This window comes from Felis catus, chromosome B3, assembly GCF_018350175.1.
Source record: "Felis catus isolate Fca126 chromosome B3, F.catus_Fca126_mat1.0, whole genome shotgun sequence".
Taxonomy (NCBI): domain Eukaryota; kingdom Metazoa; phylum Chordata; class Mammalia; order Carnivora; family Felidae; genus Felis; species Felis catus.
Genome location: NC_058373.1, coordinates 115788655 through 115809301, shown reverse-complemented (window position 1 = coordinate 115809301; position 20647 = coordinate 115788655). Strand labels below are relative to the sequence as shown.

The 20647-nt window shown below is 38.8% G+C and overlaps 1 protein-coding gene across 2 annotated transcripts in view; it reads left to right on the top strand.

Annotated features, from left to right (window-relative positions):
* LOC101081641 (synaptojanin 2 binding protein) overlaps positions 1-20647 on the top strand; it is a 64155-nt gene that overhangs the window by 26401 nt on the left and 17107 nt on the right. The window contains exon 1 of one of the 2 annotated variants that reach the window (XM_003987787.6): positions 42-231. The exons of the other annotated variant lie outside the window; for it this stretch is intronic. Coding sequence (XP_003987836.1) covers positions 168-231 — 64 coding nt within the window. The 5' untranslated portion in view covers positions 42-167. Of the gene's footprint in view, positions 1-41; positions 232-20647 lie in introns of those variants that run through there. 2 annotated transcript variants of the gene reach the window in all.

Genomic DNA, 20647 nt, shown 5'->3' with positions numbered 1-20647 from the left:
ACGACTCCCAGCATCCCCTGCGCGCCCAGCGCTCCCAACTTCCTCTTCCGGTCCGCGGGCCGCTGAAACCGAAAGTGTAGTGCTTGGAGCGCCGCGCGGAGGTTGGCTCACCTTCACCTGCGCGAGCCCCAGCCGATTCAGTGGGGAACCCCGACGAGCAGTAAGACATGAACGGAAGAGTGGATTATTTGGTCACCGAGGAGGAAATCAATCTTACTAGAGGACCCTCGGGTATGTGCGGCACAGGTTGCCTCCGGGAGCAGGGTGCTTGAGGTTGTCATTGCAGAGTAGCCCCGTCTCCTGCTGAGCCGATTCCTTTGGCCTTGGAGCAGGCAGGCCCCAGCCTGGAGGTTTCCTGCACCTCTTTGAGCACGTAGAAGACTGTGTTGGCATCCACCGTTAGCCAGAGCGGGATCTGAGGAACCCACGTCATTTTTCAGTCGGATTATCCCATGTGTTTATAGTCAGGAAGGGTTTTTTCGGGTGCTAATAGTACCAGAAAATCCTGTCCCAAAGCCTGCTTTTTAACACCCCCCCCCTTCCATTGCCTACTTTATTCCTGTGCCTGTGACAGACTGTTGAGTAAAAAGGGGAGCATCAGCGGCGTCGACTGTAAAGGCACAGCCGTTTTCTTGGTGCTAGAATCCCTCTCTCCTTCCTTCCATTTTTGGGAAATTCATTTAGTGTGTCAACTGGAATGCTAAAGCGGAAAGAAACCTCAGAGATCTGCTACCACACTTCTCAAACCTGCTTGCGCCTTAAAATTACCCGAGGTTTTTCGGTTTTGCTTTAAAAAAAAAAGTTAGTTCCTAGATCCCATCTCTAGGAATTTGGATTCAAAGCAGGGTTTTGCTTGCTGGCTTGGGTTTTTCTTTTCTTTTCTTTTCTCTTTTCTTTTCTTTTCTTTTTTTCCTTTCTTTTTTTTTTTTTTTTAAACAAGCAAGTTGGGTGATTCTGATACAGCTAAATCCTCACTTGGCCCTCAGTCGTATTTCCCCCTCCAACGCCCTCTTTTACCCCACGCTCTTCCCTGGGCTCTTAACACTACTACATGCCTTGGGTTTTGTTGACTCCCCTTTACAGCTGTCTAGTGGATCGATTAAGAGCTTTAGCTTTGGGACTACGTAGATCCATCTGGTATCTAACCTCTTACTGGATCTTCGATATTGGTTGGCTGACTAACTTTACTGATGTAAGCTAAGCCTTAGTTTCTCATAAAACGTGCAGGATAATAGAATAGACTTCATTTCATTTTAAAAAAAAATAGTTATTTTTTGAGAGACAGAGACAGAGCATGAGCGGGGAAAGGGCACAGAGAGAGGGAGTCACAGATCTGAAGCAGGCTCCAGGCTCTGAGCTGTCATCACAGAGCCCGGCGCAGGGCTTGAACTCACGAACTGCGAGATCATGACCTGAGCCCACCCAAGTCGATGCTTAACCAACTGAGCCACCCAGACACCCCATAACAGAATATACTTCATAGGGTTATGAGAATGAAATGAGTTAATCTGTGTAAAACTTTCAGAACATTGCCTGACACCTCTTAAGCACTGTGTGTTTGCTACTGTCGTTGTTATTATTAACAAATGAGTAGCTAGACTAGCACAGTAAAACCTGCTAAATATTGTTATTCCAGGAGCCTCCAATAAGTTATCAAGTACTGTGAGCTCTGTCTCTGAAATGTTGCTGTAAATCTGTCACTCCTCTCCACTCACCACTATCTAGAACAGTCCATCATCATTACTCATGTGGAATTTTGCGATATCTTGACCACCACTTACAGATTATTCTTCATAAAATGTAGTTTTCACAATCATCCATACTTTTTTTTTTTTTTTTTGCTATAGAAGATTGGAAGTCAACTTATGGAAATGTAATTCATTCTAATCTGCATGTGTTAGTGTCATGCTTTACGTGAGCTCCTAAACTTTTGTTGAATGCACATTCTGTATGCCCAGTCCTTTTAGATGCACTTTTCCTACTTTATGTAAATTTCTCCTTCTCTCACTCTTAATATTTATTGCCCTTTGAGGCTTACTATTTATTGACTTTTGAGGCTATGTGGGAAGAAAGTGTTTTTAAGCCAAAATCTGCTTCCCTGTAACTTTTCATCCATTGGTACTTGTTCTTGGAGCCAGTTAAAATAATACTAGTTCTTTTCCTGATTGTCCTGCAAGTATTTAAAGATATCTAGTTGTTCTCCTGTTTTGTCTCTTTCCTCTATAGCCTAAATATCCCTAGTTATTATGTGAACTGTTTTGATGTGATTTTGGATTTAAGTCTTGTCTCTTGCTTAAGAATTTAACGTACTTTGACATAGTCCTTTTGCTGTGGCATCCACCGTACTTCCAGGGTCTCCTGACTATAGCAGAGCAGAACTCACTAAATATTTTTAAAGTTCAGTGTAATATCACTTCAGCTTTTTTGGTGTTTGCATAGCAGGGTTGACTAATGCTCACCTCACCATTCGCTACAATTTCTGATCCTGTTAATTTTGCAGACCTATAGTTCCTAGTATTGCCTTTTTTCTCAATCACTGGAGTTAGGACAAACTTCAAAGGACTAATTTAGAAGAATAATTATATCTAGCTAATATATTTCCCTCAGAAGTGGTTTAACTACTATAGTATATGTGCCCTTATTCACAATGAATATTTGTTCACCAGGTGACTTCTTTAATTTTCCTAAGCATTTTCGTGTCTTGCTCATGTAAGTTGATAAACGTATGTTTTTAGGAGAATAGAGCCACAAATTTAGGATGGAACCGGCCTAAAAACAGTCATTTGAAGTTTGGTTGCCTCAGTTATCAAGAGGATGTTTCAAGTTTCTGTTTATCACCTCTCAGAGCTAATTACCTGGTATGTTGTACAGCCTAATTCAGCTCTTCTTTATTGTGTGGTCATGAAGATACACGGGGACGTCCCTTATCACCGCTAGAAACTTCCAGTAACTTTGGCAGTCACGTGAGCTCTTCCCTTCTGTAGAAGAAATAGGAAAAGCCTCTAGTTCGAAATATGCATTTCTGTTTGTAGGCAACATTGTCACTCTTCATGTACAGCTTCCTATGCAGAGACCTGATAGTTTAATCAGGTAGCAGCAAAAATGTGTATTCTGCATTTTTGTGCCAGTGTTCCGTCAAGGGCGAGAGTCTTGGATATTTTCAGTGTTTGGGCCCATTTTGGAAGGCAAATGAACCTATTCTGTTTGATCTTGTTTACTGCAAGGGAAAGAATGAAGTCTTGGGGAAATTATGACAAAGAAACTCAGTCTTTGGGAGTTCAGCTCAGTAACAGTCTCTAAGTCTCCTATATTTTCCTTTATCAAATTAAGAGTTTTTAATTTTGAAAAGCTGTGGTTACTCTAAGAAGTATCACAGGGATCGAATGTCGCTTTTCCCCCCGCTACTGTAACAGGTAGAGATTGGCCATAAAGACAGCTCTGTTGCCCACCATGTGTTAGGATTGGGATTCCTACTTCAGGACTGAGGCCTCAATAGGTTTCAGCAGGTTGCTCTTGATATATTATCTTTAAAGAAGGAAGAGAATCTCTATGTGTCTACTTTTCTTTTTTTTTGCAGAGGATGATGGGTTGGTATAATGTTTTAATAATGAATAGTTACAGAGGGATTATATTTCTGGCAATGTTAGTTACTTTATATATTAACTCATTTAATCTTCACAGCAACCCTGAGTGCTAAGTGATTTATCCACATTATTAGATGAGGAAATTATCTCTCGGAGAGGTTAAAGATTTGCCCAAGTTCTAAAGCCAGTAAGTTTAACCTAGAGCTTTTGATTCTGCTTTTCCATCAACTACCTTCTAATATAGTAGCCATGTCTAAGGAGTTGACTGCCAGTCTTTCTCCTGACCTTTATTTGGTTATATCATGCGTTAAGGATTTGAAGCATCTTAAATGACTAACACAATCCACAGTGGAAAGTTTTTATAGTTTGCTGTTGATAGAGCTGAGGGCATATCAAGGTAAGAACCTAAAAACAAGAAACCCTGTTAAATCCAAGCACATGAGTCTCTACAGACTGGTCATGTGCTTTAGGTTTGACGCTGAGACTGTTGCTGATCTGTTGTTGATCTGTTCATTCATGTGCCAAGTAGATCTGAGACTAAAGTGCTGTATCTCTGCCCTGTTTTCTCTTGCTTACGTGAAGTCTTACCCTCATGGAATATATGTCCCCATGGAGACATTACGGTCACATGTGAAAAGTTAAATCAGTGTAAAGGATGGTTAAGGACTATGATGAACATGCATGTCATCAGAGGGCAAAGGAAGTGTGGTGGGGACCTTGTCCTGGAAAAGTTCAAAGAATGGAGCCATTGATAAGGTCCAGACTGATCAATTACAAGAAGATGGAACTTATGTTGGTCTTATAGACAGTCTATAGGCTAGTGCCAGGCATAGGGAAGGTGTGGCCTAAACAGTAATAGAAGAAAGAAAATTAGTTAAGCATATTCTGAGGTCAGTGAGTTATACTGGCCTGGATAGAAAGAAAGGTTCATTTAGGAGAGTTAAGGAGATGAGGTTGCTGAGGTAGAGACTGGATTATGACAAGTTCTTAATGCTAGTGTGGAAACTTAACCTTTCTCTAAGGTTCCATCTTGACTCCTTCCCCTTCCTGTTCATTGGTTAAGACTGAATTCAAGAATCACCTCCTCCAGGAAGCTTTATATAGGCTAGTTGTCCCCTTGTTATGAGTATCATATACCATTTATTGAGTGCTTGTCATGTATTGCCAAACTAAACACTTTGTCTCGTGTACTCCCAACTAGGAGTAGATGAAATGGTTATTATCCCATTTTATAAATGAGAAAACCTTGACTCTTATGTTACACAGTTCTTTAAGGGGTCGAGTTAAGAATTGGATTCAGGTCTGTGTGACCTAAAAATCCAGGCTCTGGGGTGGTGCCCTGGTAGCTCAGTCACTTGAGCATCCAACTCTTGATTTTGGTTTAGGTCACGATCCCAGGATTGTGGGATCAAGCCCCATGTCAGGCTTCATGCTGAGTGTGGAGCCTACTTAAGATTCTGTCTCTCCCTTTCCCTCCTCCCCCACATGCATTCACTCCACTCCACTCTCCCTCCTCCACTCACATGTGTTCTCTCTCTCTCTTTCTAAAATAAAAATAATTTTTAAAAAATCCAGGCTCTCAACCATCATACAAAGTTCTTTTTTCTCTTTATGCTCCAACTGGATTCTGTGCATATCCCTATCTTAGTGTTTATTTCTATATTTGCTTCCTTATTTGTGTCTCCTCCTCCTCCCTCTACTTCACTCTGAGCTCTTCCGATTCAAAGGATATACACTTCTTTTGTTTTCCTGATGCCTTGCCAGGCATGACACAGGGTGGTCAGTAAGTGTCATGAAATGACTAGGAAAACTGATAAATCTCAGAAAAATATAATAGAATATTGTTAAGTAAAGAGAACCAGTAACATGGTCTATTTCAGATTTCAAAAAGTCAAACAGGGTTCTCCACTAACTCCAAGAAAGAAGGAAAGAATGTGGATGTAATGTGTTACAATGGATATGAAACTAAGATGTAAGAAACAAGGAGATACAAGAGCTAGAAAACCTTATAGAGTGAGAAGAGCATATTATATGAGTATCTAAGGTTGCTTCAAGGATCATTCTTATTAATATTTTTTCAAGACAATCCTTACGAATAATATAAAGGAAAACATGTAGTAATTACCTTGGAGAAGTAGAAAGGCAAGCTGTTAGAGGCCGAACCATAGAAACATTTTTTAGGGGCTCAGTTGGTTAAGCGTCCAGTACTTAGTTTCATCTGAGGTCATGATCTCACAGTTGGTGAGTTCAAGCCCCGTGTTAGGCTCTATACTGACAGTGCAGAGCCTGCTTGGGATTCTTTCTCTCTCCCACTCTCTGCCCCTCCTGGGCATGCTTTCTCTCTCTCTCAAAATAAATAAGCTTAAAAAAAAAAAAAGCATTTTGTACAAAGCATCCACATGACTAGGCAGAAAAATAGCCACTGAGTGTATTTGAATAAGTACAAAATTACTTACTGAGGAAAAAGATCCAAGATGATAGAATCGGAACAAACTGTTGGTTTCAGGAGACTCGGAAATAAAGGTTGCTGTTTTTAAAAGCATTCATTTAGGGTTTGCTATGTGCCTACACTGTGATTAAGAATTATAGATATTAGGGGGCGCCTGGGTGGCTCAGTCGGTTGAGCATCTGACTTCGGCTCCGGTCACGATCTCACGGTTTGTGGGTTCGAGCCCCGTGTTGGGCTCTGTGCTGACAGCTCAGAGCCTGAGCCTGCTTCAGATTCTGTATCTCCCTTTCTCTCTCTCTGCCCCTCCCCTGCTTATGCTTTGTCTCTCTTCCTCAAAAAAAAAAAAAAAAAAAAAAAAAACAAAACATTAAAAAAACTTAAAAAAAAAGAACTATAGGTACTAGAATAAAGAATAAAAGATCCCAATTTTTAAGAATTTTGCAGGTCAATAGGAGAATAATTATTAATTATGATAGGCATATACCAAGTTCCCTTGAGGTAGAATAACCAAAATAGCTATGGACCTTCATAAGATAGTTCTGTTCCTTGTAGAGTCACAGGATAAGACTCAAGACCATACTAAATGTGCTAGGAAATGTTTTGGAAACAAAGTAGATAATATTCTCCCCCTTGTACAAAACTGTGTTGTATTCATGCCTGCTACAGCATACAGATTACCATATTTTGGGCAAGAAGCAGTAGAGTAGGAGCAAGTTGAAAAGAGGGTAGTGGGGGAGTGTACAGATTGTAGTATAAGGCAAAAAATGAAGAGATTGAAACATTTTGAAAGCAAGGAGGCAAATGGAGACATGATCCAGTGGAGACCTGGCATATACATTTGTTTAGTGTTTGAGCAAAAGTTTATCCTAGAATTAGAGACTAAGGGTGCCTACATAGGTATTTCAGAGAGAACTTAAGGAGCTGTCATTCAAGAAGAGGAGGCTATAAAATAACCAAAATGTTGATTTGGGGTTTCACTGGGAGACAGTCAACTGAAATGGAAACTTTGCCCTAAATTGTGAGCCAGGAGTACAGGCTTTTAAAGGTAAAAACCACAAGGTGACATAACTTGTTTTGAGACAATCATAACGGTGCTGGCAGAGTTTAAACTGGTTATCTAGTGCAGGATTGGCTATTTAACTAACAGGTGTTACAGTATCTCTGTTTCAGTCCAAAGTGGAAGAATGTGTCCATTTGGCAAAAGTCAGAAAAGTTCGTTGTGTTCTGCAAATTGAAACAGGAGTGGTGCATGGGACCTACTCGGAGCTCCAGGCTCCGAGCTGTCAGTGCAGAGCTCTATATGGGGCTCAGAATCACAGAATCATGACCGGAGCTGAAATCAGACACTCAACCAGCTGAGCCACCCAGGTGCCCCATGTGTTGGGCCTCCAGTACAATGCTAAATACTAGTGGAGAGAGTGGACATCTTTCCTTGTACCTAGTTTTAGGGATGTTAGCTGTTTGTAGATGCTTTTAATCAGACTTGACATTTCCTTGTATTTTCAGTTTGCCAAGAATTTTTATCATGAAAAGGTGTTGAGTTTTGCCACCTGCTATTTCTGCATGTGCTGAAATAATCATGATTTTTTTCTTTATTAACTGGTGGATTTGTTCATTTGATTGACCAATGTAAAAACCACTTTACTTACATTCCTTAGGTAAACCCTACATTCGTCCTTTATATATTGCTGGATTCATCTTGCTAATATTTTCTTGAGGATTTTTGAGTCCACATACAGAATATTTTTCTGTAGTTATGTTATAACCTGTGTTTCATGTTTTGGTATCAAGATTACCTTGTCCTCATAAAGTGGATTGAGAAACATTTTGTGAAATTACTGAATGTATTGTGGAATTTTTTACATAAGGGAATTATTTCTTCCTTAAATGTTTGCTATAACATACTTATGTAACACTTGAGGCCTGAAGTTGTCTCTGTGGGAATACTTTTTTTTTTTTTTTAATTTTTTTTTTTCAACGTTTATTTATTTTTGGGACAGAGAGAGACAGAGCATGAATGGGGGAGGGGCAGAGAGAGAGGGAGACACAGAATCGGAAACAGGCTCCAGGCTCCGAGCCATCAGCCCAGAGCCTGACGGGGGGCTCGAACTCACGGACCGCGAGATGGTGACCTGGCTGAAGTCGGACGCTTAACCGACTACGCCACCCAGGCGCCCCATGTGGGAATACTTTTTTATTATGAATTCAATATCTTTAACACACTTGAAGATATTTTTTTTGAGAGAGAGAGGATGCAAGTGAGCAATGGGCAGAGAGAGAGTCCCAGGAAGGGTGGGGGTGGGGGAGGGAGAAGTGGGGCAAAAGCTCACCCAGTGTGGGACTCGAACTCACCAACTGTAAGATCATGACCTGAACCAAAGTCAGATGCTTAATGACTGAGCCACCCAGGTGCCCCTTGAAGATATTTCTAATAGATGGGATATTCAGATATTCTGTTTCTTCTTGAGTCAGTTTTGATAACTTGTGATTTTTTTGGAAAGAATTTTCCCATTTTATCTAACATACCATAATTATTCACAATATTCCCTTATCCCTTTAATATCTTTAGGATATGTATAGTGATAATCCATTTTGTATTCTGGAAATTGTTAATTTGTAAAATTACATTTTCTAGATTAGTCTTGCTAGCAGTTCATCAACTTTATTAATCCTTTCAAAGAACTTTTTTTTGGCTCTGTTAAATTAAAAAAAATGTTTTTAATGTTTTATTTATATTAGAGACAGAGCATGAGTGGGGGAGGGGCAGAGAGATGGAGACAGAATCCCAAGCAGGCTCCAGGCTCCGGCTGCAAGCTGTCAGCACAGAGCCTGATGCAGGGCTCGAACCCACGAGCAGTGAGATCATGACCTGAGCCGAAGTCAGACTCTGATTGAGCTACCCAGGCTCCCCTCTATGTTATTGAGTCTGCTTTTATTTTATTATTTTCTTCTTTTCTTCCTTTAGGTTTAACTTAGTGGGTTGGTTTTTTTTTTTTTAGCTTCTTAAGATAGAATTTAAGATCATTGATTTTATACCTTTTATTTCTTTTCTATCGTGAGCATGTAAAGCCGTAAATTTCTCTCTAAATGTTGCTTTAGCTCCATCCCACAATTTTTAATATATGGTGATATCATTGTCATTCAGTTAAAATGTTTTCTGTTTTCCTTTATAGTTTCATCTTTAACTCATAGGTTGTTTTCCAAACATTGAGGGATTTTTTTCAATATCTTATTGTTATGGACTGAATGTTTGTCCCCATGTGCCCATCCCCCTGGGAAATTCAGATGTTGAGTTGAAACCTTAACCCTCAATATGACTGTATTTGGAGATAAGGTCTTTACAGAAGTATTTAAAGTTAAATGAAGTTAAGGATGGAGCCTTGATCCTATAGAATCAGTGTCCTTATAGAGACCCAGAGAGTTCACGCTTGTGCATGTGTGCACAGTCTCTCTCTCAGAACTCACAAAGAAGTCATGTGAGCACACAATGAGATGGTGGCCACTTACACGTCAAGAGAAGAGGCCTCAGCATGAAATTTGTCTTGCTGGTACTTTGACATTGGACTTGCCAAGCCTCCAGAACAGAATTTCAGCCATACGGTCTGTAGTATTTTGTTTTGGTAGTCCAAGAAAACTAATACAATTATTTTTGCTGATTTCTTTTTTTTTTTTTTTAATTTTTTAATGTTTATTTTTGAGAGAGAGAGAGAGAAAGAGAGAGAGAGAAAGAGAGCAAGCGGGGGAGGGGCAGAGAGAGAGAGGGAGACATAGAATCTGAAGCAGGCTCCAGGCTCTGAGCTGTCAGCACAGAGCCCGATGTGGAGCTTGAACCCATGAACAGAGATCATGACCTGAGCTGAAGTTAGATGCTTAACTGACTGAGCCACCCAGGTGCCCCAATTTTTGCTGATTTCTAATTTAAGTCTGTCTTTTGAAATTTATTGAGATTTACTTATGGAGCAGCCTTTGGTCAATCTTTGTGAACATTACCTGTGCATTAGAAAGGAATGTTTATTCCATAGTTGTTGTGTGTGCTGTTCTGTAAAGATAAATTACATGAAGTTGGTTCTTAGTTTTGCTCAAGTGTTCTGTATTTTTACTGATTTTTTGTTGTTGTTGTTCTATCAGTTGCTAAGAAGTGTTGAAATCTGCAACTGTCGTTTTTTATTTGCCTTTTTCTCATTTCAGTTTTTGCTCCATTAATATTTAAGTTCTCTTATCTGGTGTGTTTATATTTAATGTTTTAACCTTTATTTTATTTTAGAGAGGGAGATAGAGCATGAGTGGGGGAGGGACAGAGGGAGAGAGAGAATCTTAAGGAGGCTCCATGCTCAGCACAGAGCCTGACACAGGGTTCCGTTCAGTGACCCTGAGATCATGACCAGAGCCAAAATCAAGAGTTGGATGCTCCGCTGACCGTGAGCCACCAAGGCACCCAGGTCATATTTTGTGTTTTAATGTCATCTTGGTGAACGGACTTTTTCCATTAGGAAAGGTCCTTTTTTATTCTCTGTAATATTCTTTATTCTGAAGTCTACTTTTTATAATATTCATAGGGCCAGTTCACCTGCATAGTGTATCTGTGTCCATCCCTTTCCTTTTCACTAGTGTTTATCCATGTATTTATGATTTCTGGTGGTATTCATTCCTGCGTATAGATCCAGTTTCTGTTCAGTATTATTCCTCTTTTGTCTGAAGGATTTCCTTTAACATTTATCATAGTGCAGATCTGCTTGTGACAAATTCTCCCTGCTTTTGTTTTTCTGAAAAAAATCTTTATTTTGCCTTTCTTTTGAAGGCTGTATTCACTGGGCATGAAATTCTATATTATATTTTTATTTTAGCATTTTATTTATTTAAAAATATTTTTAATGTTTATTTATTTTTGAGAAAGAGAGACAGAGCATGAGCAGGGGAGGGGCAGAGAGAGAGGGAGACACAGAACCTGAAGCAGGCTCTAGGCTCCCGACTTGTCAGAGCCCGACATGGGGCTCAAACTCAGGAGCCGCAAGATCATGACCTGAGCTGAAGTTGGACCCTTAACTGACTGAGCCACCCAGGCACCCACCCCTCTTTTAGCATTTTAAAGATGATGTTGCATTGACTTAAGGCTTGTATAGTTTCTGAGGAGAAGTCTGGTGTCATTCTCATCTTTGCTCCTTAGTATATACTTGTCCTTTTCCACTGTGACTGCTTTCAAGATTCTCTTTATATCTGATGTTGAGCAGTGTGGTTATGGTATACTTTTTTTTTTTTTTTTTTTCTTTTCTGTTTATTCTGATTGGAGTTTGTTGAGCTTCTTGGATCTGCTTGTGTATATATTTCACAAATTTGAGCCAGTAGATTCTTCAGATGTTTTTTGTTTCCCCTTTCCTCTCCTTCTGGAACTCCAGTTACATATTGCTTCTATCCTACATGTTACTGTGGGTCCCTTCTATGTCTTCAGGCTCATTGATCTTTTGTCTTGTGGTATCAAATTGGCTATTAATCACATCTAGTGTATTTTTCCTTTCAGATATTGTAGTTTTCAAAATCTGTGAGTTTTCTTTTTTTTTTTTTTTCAGCTTTCATTTTCATATATACATCAGTGGAACAAAATATCCCAGAAATAAACCCATGCATGTATGGTCAATTAATTTGTAACAAAGAGGCTAAGAATATATAATAGGGAAAAGATAGTCTCTTCAAAAATGGTGTTGGAAAAACTGGACAGGACGCAAAAGACATGCAAACATGCACAAAGATGAAACTGAACCACTCCCTTATACCATATACAAAAATCAACTCGAAATGGATTAAAGACTTGAAAAAAAAATCTTCCATTTTTTCATTATGCTTAACTTCCTTTAATTATTTCCACATAGTTATAATAACCTTTTAAACATCCTTGTCTGCCTGTTTCATCCTTTATTGTTTCTGGTTTTGTTTCTCATGATTGATTTTTCTCTTGATTATGGGTTGTGTTTTCTTCTTAGCATGTTAATTTTTAGATTCTGGATATTGTGACTATTACGTTGTTGCCTGTCTGCATTTTGTTTTATTACATGAACATTGTTAATGTTACAGTGCTGAACTTTGTGTTAGCAGGCAGTTAAGTAACTTGTAGATCAGTTTGACCTCCTGAAGGCCTGTTTGTAACCTTTTCTAGGATGATTCTAAAGTCGTATTTACTTCAGGGATAGTTCAACTCTACAAATGAGTTATGTTCTAAGTGAGTATCCACAGAATTTTCAAGTGAATCACTGAGGATTTCCATTCTGGCTGGACAGAACTTGAAAATCTCCCTGCCCTTTTTGAACTCTGAGAATTATCCAGCATACAACTTCCTAGTTTTTGTTTGTCCAGTCTTCTGGAGTTTGACTCAGCATCTGCTTGGGCTAGTACTTTGTAAAGACTCATGAAGATACCTGGATCTTTTTTTTTTCTGCCTCCCTTCCTCCTTTCCAGAACTTTGCCCTACAGCTTCCAGCGACCTCACCCTCTCCAGACCATAATCCCCATTTCATCAACTCAGTTGATTGATTTTGATAGAGAGTCCAGAAATAAACTTGGTTCTGCTTGGGTCCTGCTCCCTGTGGTTGTGATCAGAAATTGCGTTCACGTAGGTCGCTAGGGTGATCATAGAGCTACATTGTTTTAATTTAGGAACATATTAAGAGGAATATAGGCCATGACAAAATGGGATTTATTCCATGAATGCAAAGATGATTCAATAAAAGAAAAATCCTTCAAAGTAATACATATTAATAGAATGAAGGAAAAAACCCACATGATCATCTCAGCAGATACAGAAAAAGCATTTAAGGATATTCAACACTTTTCCATGTTAAAAGCAAACTAGGAATTGAAGGAAACTTCCTCAGCATGATGATGGCAATGTATGAAGAATCCACAGCTAACAACATACTCACTTATGTAAGCATGAAAGCTAAGATTAAGAACAAAGACAAGGGTGTGTGCTTTCACCACTTTTGTTCAATATGGTATTAAAAGTCCTAACCAGAATGGCTAGACAAGAAAAAGAAAGAAAAGGCATACAAATTGGAAAGAAAGAGGTAAAATTGTCTCTAGTCACAGATGAAATGATCTTACATGTAGTAAACTCTAAATGTTCTACAAACAAACAATACCTGTTAGGGTTTATAACAAATTCAGTAAAGTTGCAGGATACACACTCAACACACAAAATCAGTTTAGTTTCTATACATTAACAATGAACAATCTGCAAAGGAAATTAAGTAAATAATTCCATTTACAGTAGTATCAAAAAGAATAAAATACTTGTGAGTTTAACCAAGGGGGCCAATAATTTGTACATTGAAAACTACAAATTTTGGCTGAAAAAAAATGAAAACATGAATAAGTAGAAATACATTCCACATTCATGGACTGGAAGACTTAATATGGTTAAGATGACAGACAATACTATCAAAGCATTCTGTATAGTAATGCAATCTTTGTCAAAATCTAATCAGCCTTTTTGTAGAAATAGAAAACCACACTCTACAATTCATATGAAATGTCAAAGGACCCCTAATAGCCAGAGCAATCTTGAAAAGAAAAAGCGAAGTTGGGGAACTCAAAACTTCCTGATTTCAAGCCTTACTACAAAGCTACAGTGTTCCAAATAGTGTGGCCCTGACATAAGGACAGATATATAGAGCAGTGGCATAAAACAGGAGGGCCAGAAACAAACCCTCTCCTATACGGTTAAATGATTTTGGAAAGGGTGCCAAGACCATTCGTTGTGTGGAAGGACAGTTTCCAATAAATGGTGTTGGGAATACTGGATCTGCAAATGCAAAGCACTGAAGTTGGATTCTTGCCTTACATCTCATACAAAAATTAAAAGTGCATCAGATACCGAAATGTAAGAGCTAACTCTGTCCATTGATTGATGAGTGGATAAAGAAGATTTGGAATATATGTTACACAATAGAGTATTATTCAGCCATAAAAAAAGAATGAAATCTTGCCATTTACAACATGGATGGAGCTGGAGACTATTATGCTAAGTGAAATAAGTCAGAGAAAGACAAATACATGATTTCACTCATATGTGAAATTTAAGAAACAGAACAAATGGGCAAAGGGAAAAGAGAGAGAGGCAAACCAAGAAACAGACTCTTAACTATACAGAACAAACTGAGGGTTACCATAAAGGAGGTGGGCCAGGGGATGGGTTAAGTAGGTGATGGGGATTAAGAAGTACATTTGTTGTGATGAGCACTGGGTATTGTATGGAAGTGTTGAATAACTATACTGCACACCTGAAACTAATATTACACTGTATGTTTACTAACAGGAATTTAAATAAAAACTTATAAATAAGTAAATAAGCAAGTGAGCAGACTATCTGTCCCCCTACACCCTACCCCCCCCCCCAAAGCAAATACTATAAAACTCTTAAAAGAAAAGATAGGGAAAATATTTACATTTTTGAGTTTGGTGGGGTTTTTTTTTGTTTTTTTGTTTTGTTTTGTTTTGTTTTTTGGCTATGACACAAAATGTACAGGCAGTGAAAAAAATAAATTGGGTTTTGCCAGAATTAAAAATTTTGTGCATCAGAAGACACAGAGATAACACAGAATGAGAGAAGATATTTGCAAGTCATATATCTGATAATGGATTAATATCCAGTATATAAAGAACTCTTATAACTCAACAACAACAAAACCAATTCAGAATAAGCAAAAGACTTGAAAGATATTTCTCCAGAGAAGATATGCATATGGGCCAATAAACTCATGAAAAGATATTCAACATCACAGCCTTAGGAAAGTGCAAATCAAAATCACAATGATATACCACTTCACATCCCCTAGAATGACTATTATCTAAAAGACAAGTAAAAGTAAGTATTGGCAAGGATATGGAGAAATTTGAACCCTGCGCATTGCTTGTTGGAACCTTAAATGATGCAGCCACTGTGGGAGACATTTGAGCAGTTCCTCAAATTGTTAAAAAATTGCTATGTGATCCAGCAATTCAGTTCCTAGATAATTGCCCAAAGGAATTGAAAGCAGGGACTCAAATAGATACTTGTACACCAATGTTCATAGCATTATTCACGGTAGCCAAAATGTGGAAATAACCAAATGTCCCCTGAGAGATGAGTAGATACACAAAATATGGTATGTACACACACAATGGAATATTATTCAGCCTTTAAAAAGAATGAAATTCTGATACATGTTACAACATGGATGAACCTGGAAGATACTATGCTAAATGAAAAAGAAGCAAGTCGCAAAAGAACAAATATTGTATGATTCCACTTACATGAGGTATACAGAATATGCAAACTCCTAGAGACCTAAAGTAAAATAGAGGTTATCAAGGTGAAGGGGAGGAACTACTGTTTAATGGGTACAGAATTTTTGTTTGGTATGATGAGAAAGTTCTGGATATGGATAGTAGTGATGGTTGCACAACATTGTGCATGTACTTAATGCCACTTAATTATACATTCAAAAGTGGCTAGTGGTAGGTCGCGTGTGTGGCTCAGTTGGTTAAGTGTTGGACTTCGTCTCAGTTTATGATCTCATGGTTTGTGAGTTCAAGCCATGCATTGGATTTTGTGCAGACAGCTTACAGCCTGGAGCCTGCTTCAGATTCTGTGTCTCCCTGTCTCTGCCCCTCCCCCAGTCGTGCTGTGTCTTTCTCTCAAAAATAAATAAACATTAAAAAAATTTTTTAGGGGTGCCTGGGTGGCTCAGCCAGTTAAGTGTCCGACTTTGGCTAAGGTCATGATCTTGCAGTTTGTGGGCTCGAGCCCTGCATCGGGCTCTGTGCTGGCAGCTCAGAGCCTGGAGCCTGCTTCAGATTCTGTCTCCCTCTCTCTCTGCCCCTCCCCTGTTCACACTCTGTCTCTCTCAAATATAAATAAACATTAAAATATTATTTAAAAAAATTTTTTTAATGGCTAGAGGCACTGGGTGGCTCAGTTGGTTAAGCATCCATTCAATTTCAGCTCAGGTCGTGATTTCATGGTTTGTGAGTTCGAACCTTGGGTCGGGCTCTGTGCTCACAGTGGGGAGCCTGCTTCCTGCTTGGGATTCTGTCTCTCTGCTTCTTTCTCTCTTTCTCTCTTCCTCTCAAAAACAAATAAACATTTTTAAAAAGTGGCTAAAAAGTTAAATTTTATGTTACATATATTTTACCACTAAACAAACAGTGAGTTTGATTGACATCTAGGGAAAATTAGTGAGATTATCTTGGGATAAAAAAAAAAAAAACCTGTATGCTGATAGTGAGGGAAATAAGGGTGTTTTGTTAATCTGGTATTCCTTATTCAAGAAGTGGCTACCATCATTGGTGTTAATGGACTATTTTGTTTCATTTTCATTATGTCCAGAATTATTATTTCTAGAGCAATATGGTTAAACATTGTTTTTTACCTTATAACTTACAAATTTTAAAGACAAGAATCTAAAATAAATGAAGGGCTTTTCTTTCTTTGGCCTGAAAGTAAGCACTAGGGACCGTGATTCAAGTGACCGAACTCCAGAATGACCAGTTCTTCCTCTGGAATATATTACTGTTGGGAACTGTTCTACAAGCATTATTCCAACATTGCTTGTTCAGCCAGCCCAAAGGCAAGTTGCCTCCCAAGATAGCCAGCCTTGCTTAGCAGATTTTTTTTCCTAAAGCAGTTGTTTCTATTTTCTACAACGATAGAGTATGGCAAAATGATTTAAAACTCACACTTTGGAATCAAACATCCAGATTAACCTTTTGTAAAATTACTTAATCTCTTCATGCCTCATCTTTTTTTTTTTTTTTTTTAATTTTTTTTTCAATGTTTTTATTTATTTTTGGGACAGAGAGAGACAGAGCATGAACGGGGGAGGGGCAGAGAGAGAGGGAGACACAGAATCGGAAACAGGCTCCAGGCTCCGAGCCATCAGCCCAGAGCCTGACGCAGGGCTCAAACTCACGGACCGCGAGATCGTGACCTGGCTGAAGTCGGACGCTTAACCGACTGCGCCACCCAGGCGCCCCGCTTCATGCCTCATCTTCAAATTCATCTGTAAAATGTAATAATCACTTCACCTGTTTGTTGAGAAGATTAAATGAGATAATGTATGCAAAGTGCATAGCATGGTAGCTGGTACATATTAAATGCTCCGTAAATATTAACTGTTGCTTCTACTATTACTGCTCCTGTACATAAATGAGCCCAAGGTCCAGACTTGGAGACAGGTTGGGGGGTGTCCACAAGAAGGCATTTCTTGTTTGACTTTGCAAAGCTCCTATACAAGATGTACTTTCTTTCTCTCCTAGTCCTACGGTGGTGTAATTCTTATGCCATCTTTACTTTCTTGCATTTAGACTTCTTTTCCAAATTAGAGACCAAGCAGTGCATTTTAATCTTATCACGTTTAAAAAAAATTATTGGCACATTATAACCCGAGTTCACTATGTAATACTTCTTCATTCACTCACTTTTTAAAAAGCCATTGAGTCCTAGTCTTTTTCTTTTTTCCTCTCCCTCAGCCCCTTTTGGATCATAGATGCTGAGAGCTGAATTAATTGTATCCTTTAGGTCCATAACACATTGTCATCATCAGTAAATGCAAGGTCCCTCTCTGGTTTGATTTTTGTCCTTTATCCCTAAACTTCATCTTGTACCCTTTCCCCCATAGGTACCCATTCTAACGTGTCTTTACATGTCTTTAACAATACATGTACTTTTGTCTTTTGTGTTTTTTAAAAAATGTTTATTTATTTTGAGAGAGAGAGAGAGAGAAGGAAAGAGAGAATCCCAAGAAGGCTTTGCATTGTCAGGGCATAGTCCGACTTGAGGCTCGATCTCATGAACCGTGAAATCATGACCTGAGCTGAAATCGAGAGTCAGATGCTTAACCAACTGAGCCACCCAGGTGCCCCTATACATACATGCATTTTTGTAAGTAGGTAATACTGTTTTGTGTGCATGGGTTTCTAATTTATAAGAAGATACTGGGCTATTAATAACCAACATTACATTTTAAAACCCTGTTACCTTAGATATGATTACTTAGTGCTTCTGACTTTTAACTATATTTTAGTTATCAGTTCCCTAAAGTATAGACATCTAAATTACCATCAGTTTCACCCTACCACAAAACATGCTGCAGTTAACATTTTTACATTATCCTTTATAGATAGGATGATCACAGTGGTCCAAAATGAGATGCTTTTTAAGTTGAAGGGGACTATTTTAATTATAACAGGTATTCATCAAGACTCCCAGACAAACTAGGATCGGTGGTCTACCCTATTTATGGAAGATTTTCCTGAGACACAGTTGGTAATCAGCAGATATATACTGGGAGAGCCCTTCTCCTTCTGGTTGTTTCTAGCTGACATCTGTTGCAATTGATTGGTACGTGTGCTGGACTGACTGTTGTGTATTTTAAATACCACCCTTGCTAGAAACTCTTCATGATGGGGATGTCTGGGTCACCATAGATATACTTAATTTCAATAAGTTTGAGTTCCAAACCAGTCTTGTTCTAATAGTTGAATGGACTTTTTATCTGTCTTCTTATATTTTAGGACTTTCCACATTTGTACTGTGTCTTTTTAATCTTTTTTCCATCAAACTGTCCAGTTTGGGCTGTAGCAGGCACCACTGTTTATTGACAACTGCTCTTACAGTAACTACTTTGTAGATTATGAAGGATTTTTTCAGATTTCATGTTATTAGACCCTAGCAATTACCTTTTGAGGTAGAGAGGGCAGAACTTGTAATCCTTAGGTTACAGGAAAGGAAACCGAGGATTAGAGGTACACTGACTTAGTAAGTCCACACATGTGATAAGTTATGGAGTTGAATTTATGACCAGGTGTTCTGCCTCTGATTAGCCTCTGCACAATCTAAAAGGGACAGGCAAGAGGGTAAATTTCTGTTTGTGGTTAAAGCAGGGACTATCCAGTTTAGCTTTATGTCTTCCTCAGAACATAACACAGTGCCTGACGCATAGTAAATGATTGGGAATTTTTAATGAACAGGTGACTTGGGGATTAATGTAGGGCCCAGGTTTGAATTGGTAGTACTGTTGCCCAGTGCTTTGGTGACTCCCATTTTATTTCAGCAATGCTTCGAATTATGGGTGAGTTCAGTTCTCTAAATGCTCTTAATGAAGAAAGAGACTTCCTGCCAGCCTCAGAGTTTTCATGTTAAATGGCGTAGTGCATTTACAACTGACATAGCGATCGCTTATAAACATGCCATTGAAGCGTGACTTCTGGGTGAGAGTAGACTGTACTTACGTGTTCATAGAAAATTTCGATTAGATTTCTCCCACTCTCCTTTTTTTAGGCACTCTTCTGTAGCTTTGAATAACAGTAGCAAATTCCTTCCTCTTTCTAACAGTTATATTGCATTAGGCTGCTTAACACATGCTTCCTATTCCCCAAATCCCCAGTCATCTATAGTGTTTAGTAAAGATGTTAGATTTGAAAGATTTGCTCCAAATAGTTTGTGCTAGTATTGTGAGAGGCTGGTTGTCCTCAGCCACCTTGCTCAAACCAGTCACAGTTTTGAAGTGGTTTCAAAGCCTTCAACAATCAGGCTTCACCTACCTTTCTGTCTTCTCTCATAACTACCCACCGTCCCCTTTCTCATAGTTATAACTACCCACCATCCCCTTTCCAGTACCTCCTACCCACTATGAAACAAATTAAGAGTGTTCTAAGAAAAACCATTTAATAACTTAAGTTTTCATACCCTACCCTTCAAGGAAGTTGAAATAGTCATCTTCTAGAAGTAGCTTTCTATCATGTATCTTAAATCCTTTTCATTCTCTACCTGCAGAGACTCTGTGCACAAGGTATGCTATGTAAATGAGATGTTTCCTGCTGCTTCTCTCCTTTTGGCCATGTGTTTCTTTCACTCACAGATTGATTTGCTAGTACTTGTGTTAACACTGTGAGCTTTACATGGAAGCTTTCATCCTATCAATGGGGAGAATTTTTAAGAAAGCCCACGTATGTCTCCTTAAGTATCTTTTCTGTTGAAACCAATAGTAAGCTAGTGATTACGGCCATTCCTTCTAATCGTGCCACCAGACTTTTGTTTTTTCATTGTTTCCAAACCCTTTTCTCTTTTCGCTGTGGCTATGAATTCTACAGTATCTGACATAAAGAAAACCCCAGGAGGTTCTTTCCTTTTCTTTTATATTCTTTCTTTTCCTTTTCTTTCCTTTATAAAAGTGGTTTTTGTAAAGTGAAATTCTTCCAACAGCTGAGTGGTGGGTCCATGGAAATGATACTTTGGTGGTCAGATGAGACCTACTCTCTTAACTGATTTTTAAGAGTACGGTAACACTGTTATTATCTGTAGGCACCATGTTGTACCTCAGATCTCTAGAACTTACTCATCTTGCATAACTGAAATTTTATACCTATTTAAATGACTCACAGAAGCAAAGAATCGAAGGGTAGTTGCCAGGGGTGAGGGTGAGGGGCAAGATGGAGAGTTGCTAATCAGTGGGTAGTCCGTTCTCTACAGTGGATAAAACTTGGCAAACTACCTGAATATGTAGTTGTTTGCACTGAAAGTAGAAAAGGAAACAAGAGTGAATTTGGTGATTTGGTCCCATCATGAAGCTTCAGTTACCTCCCT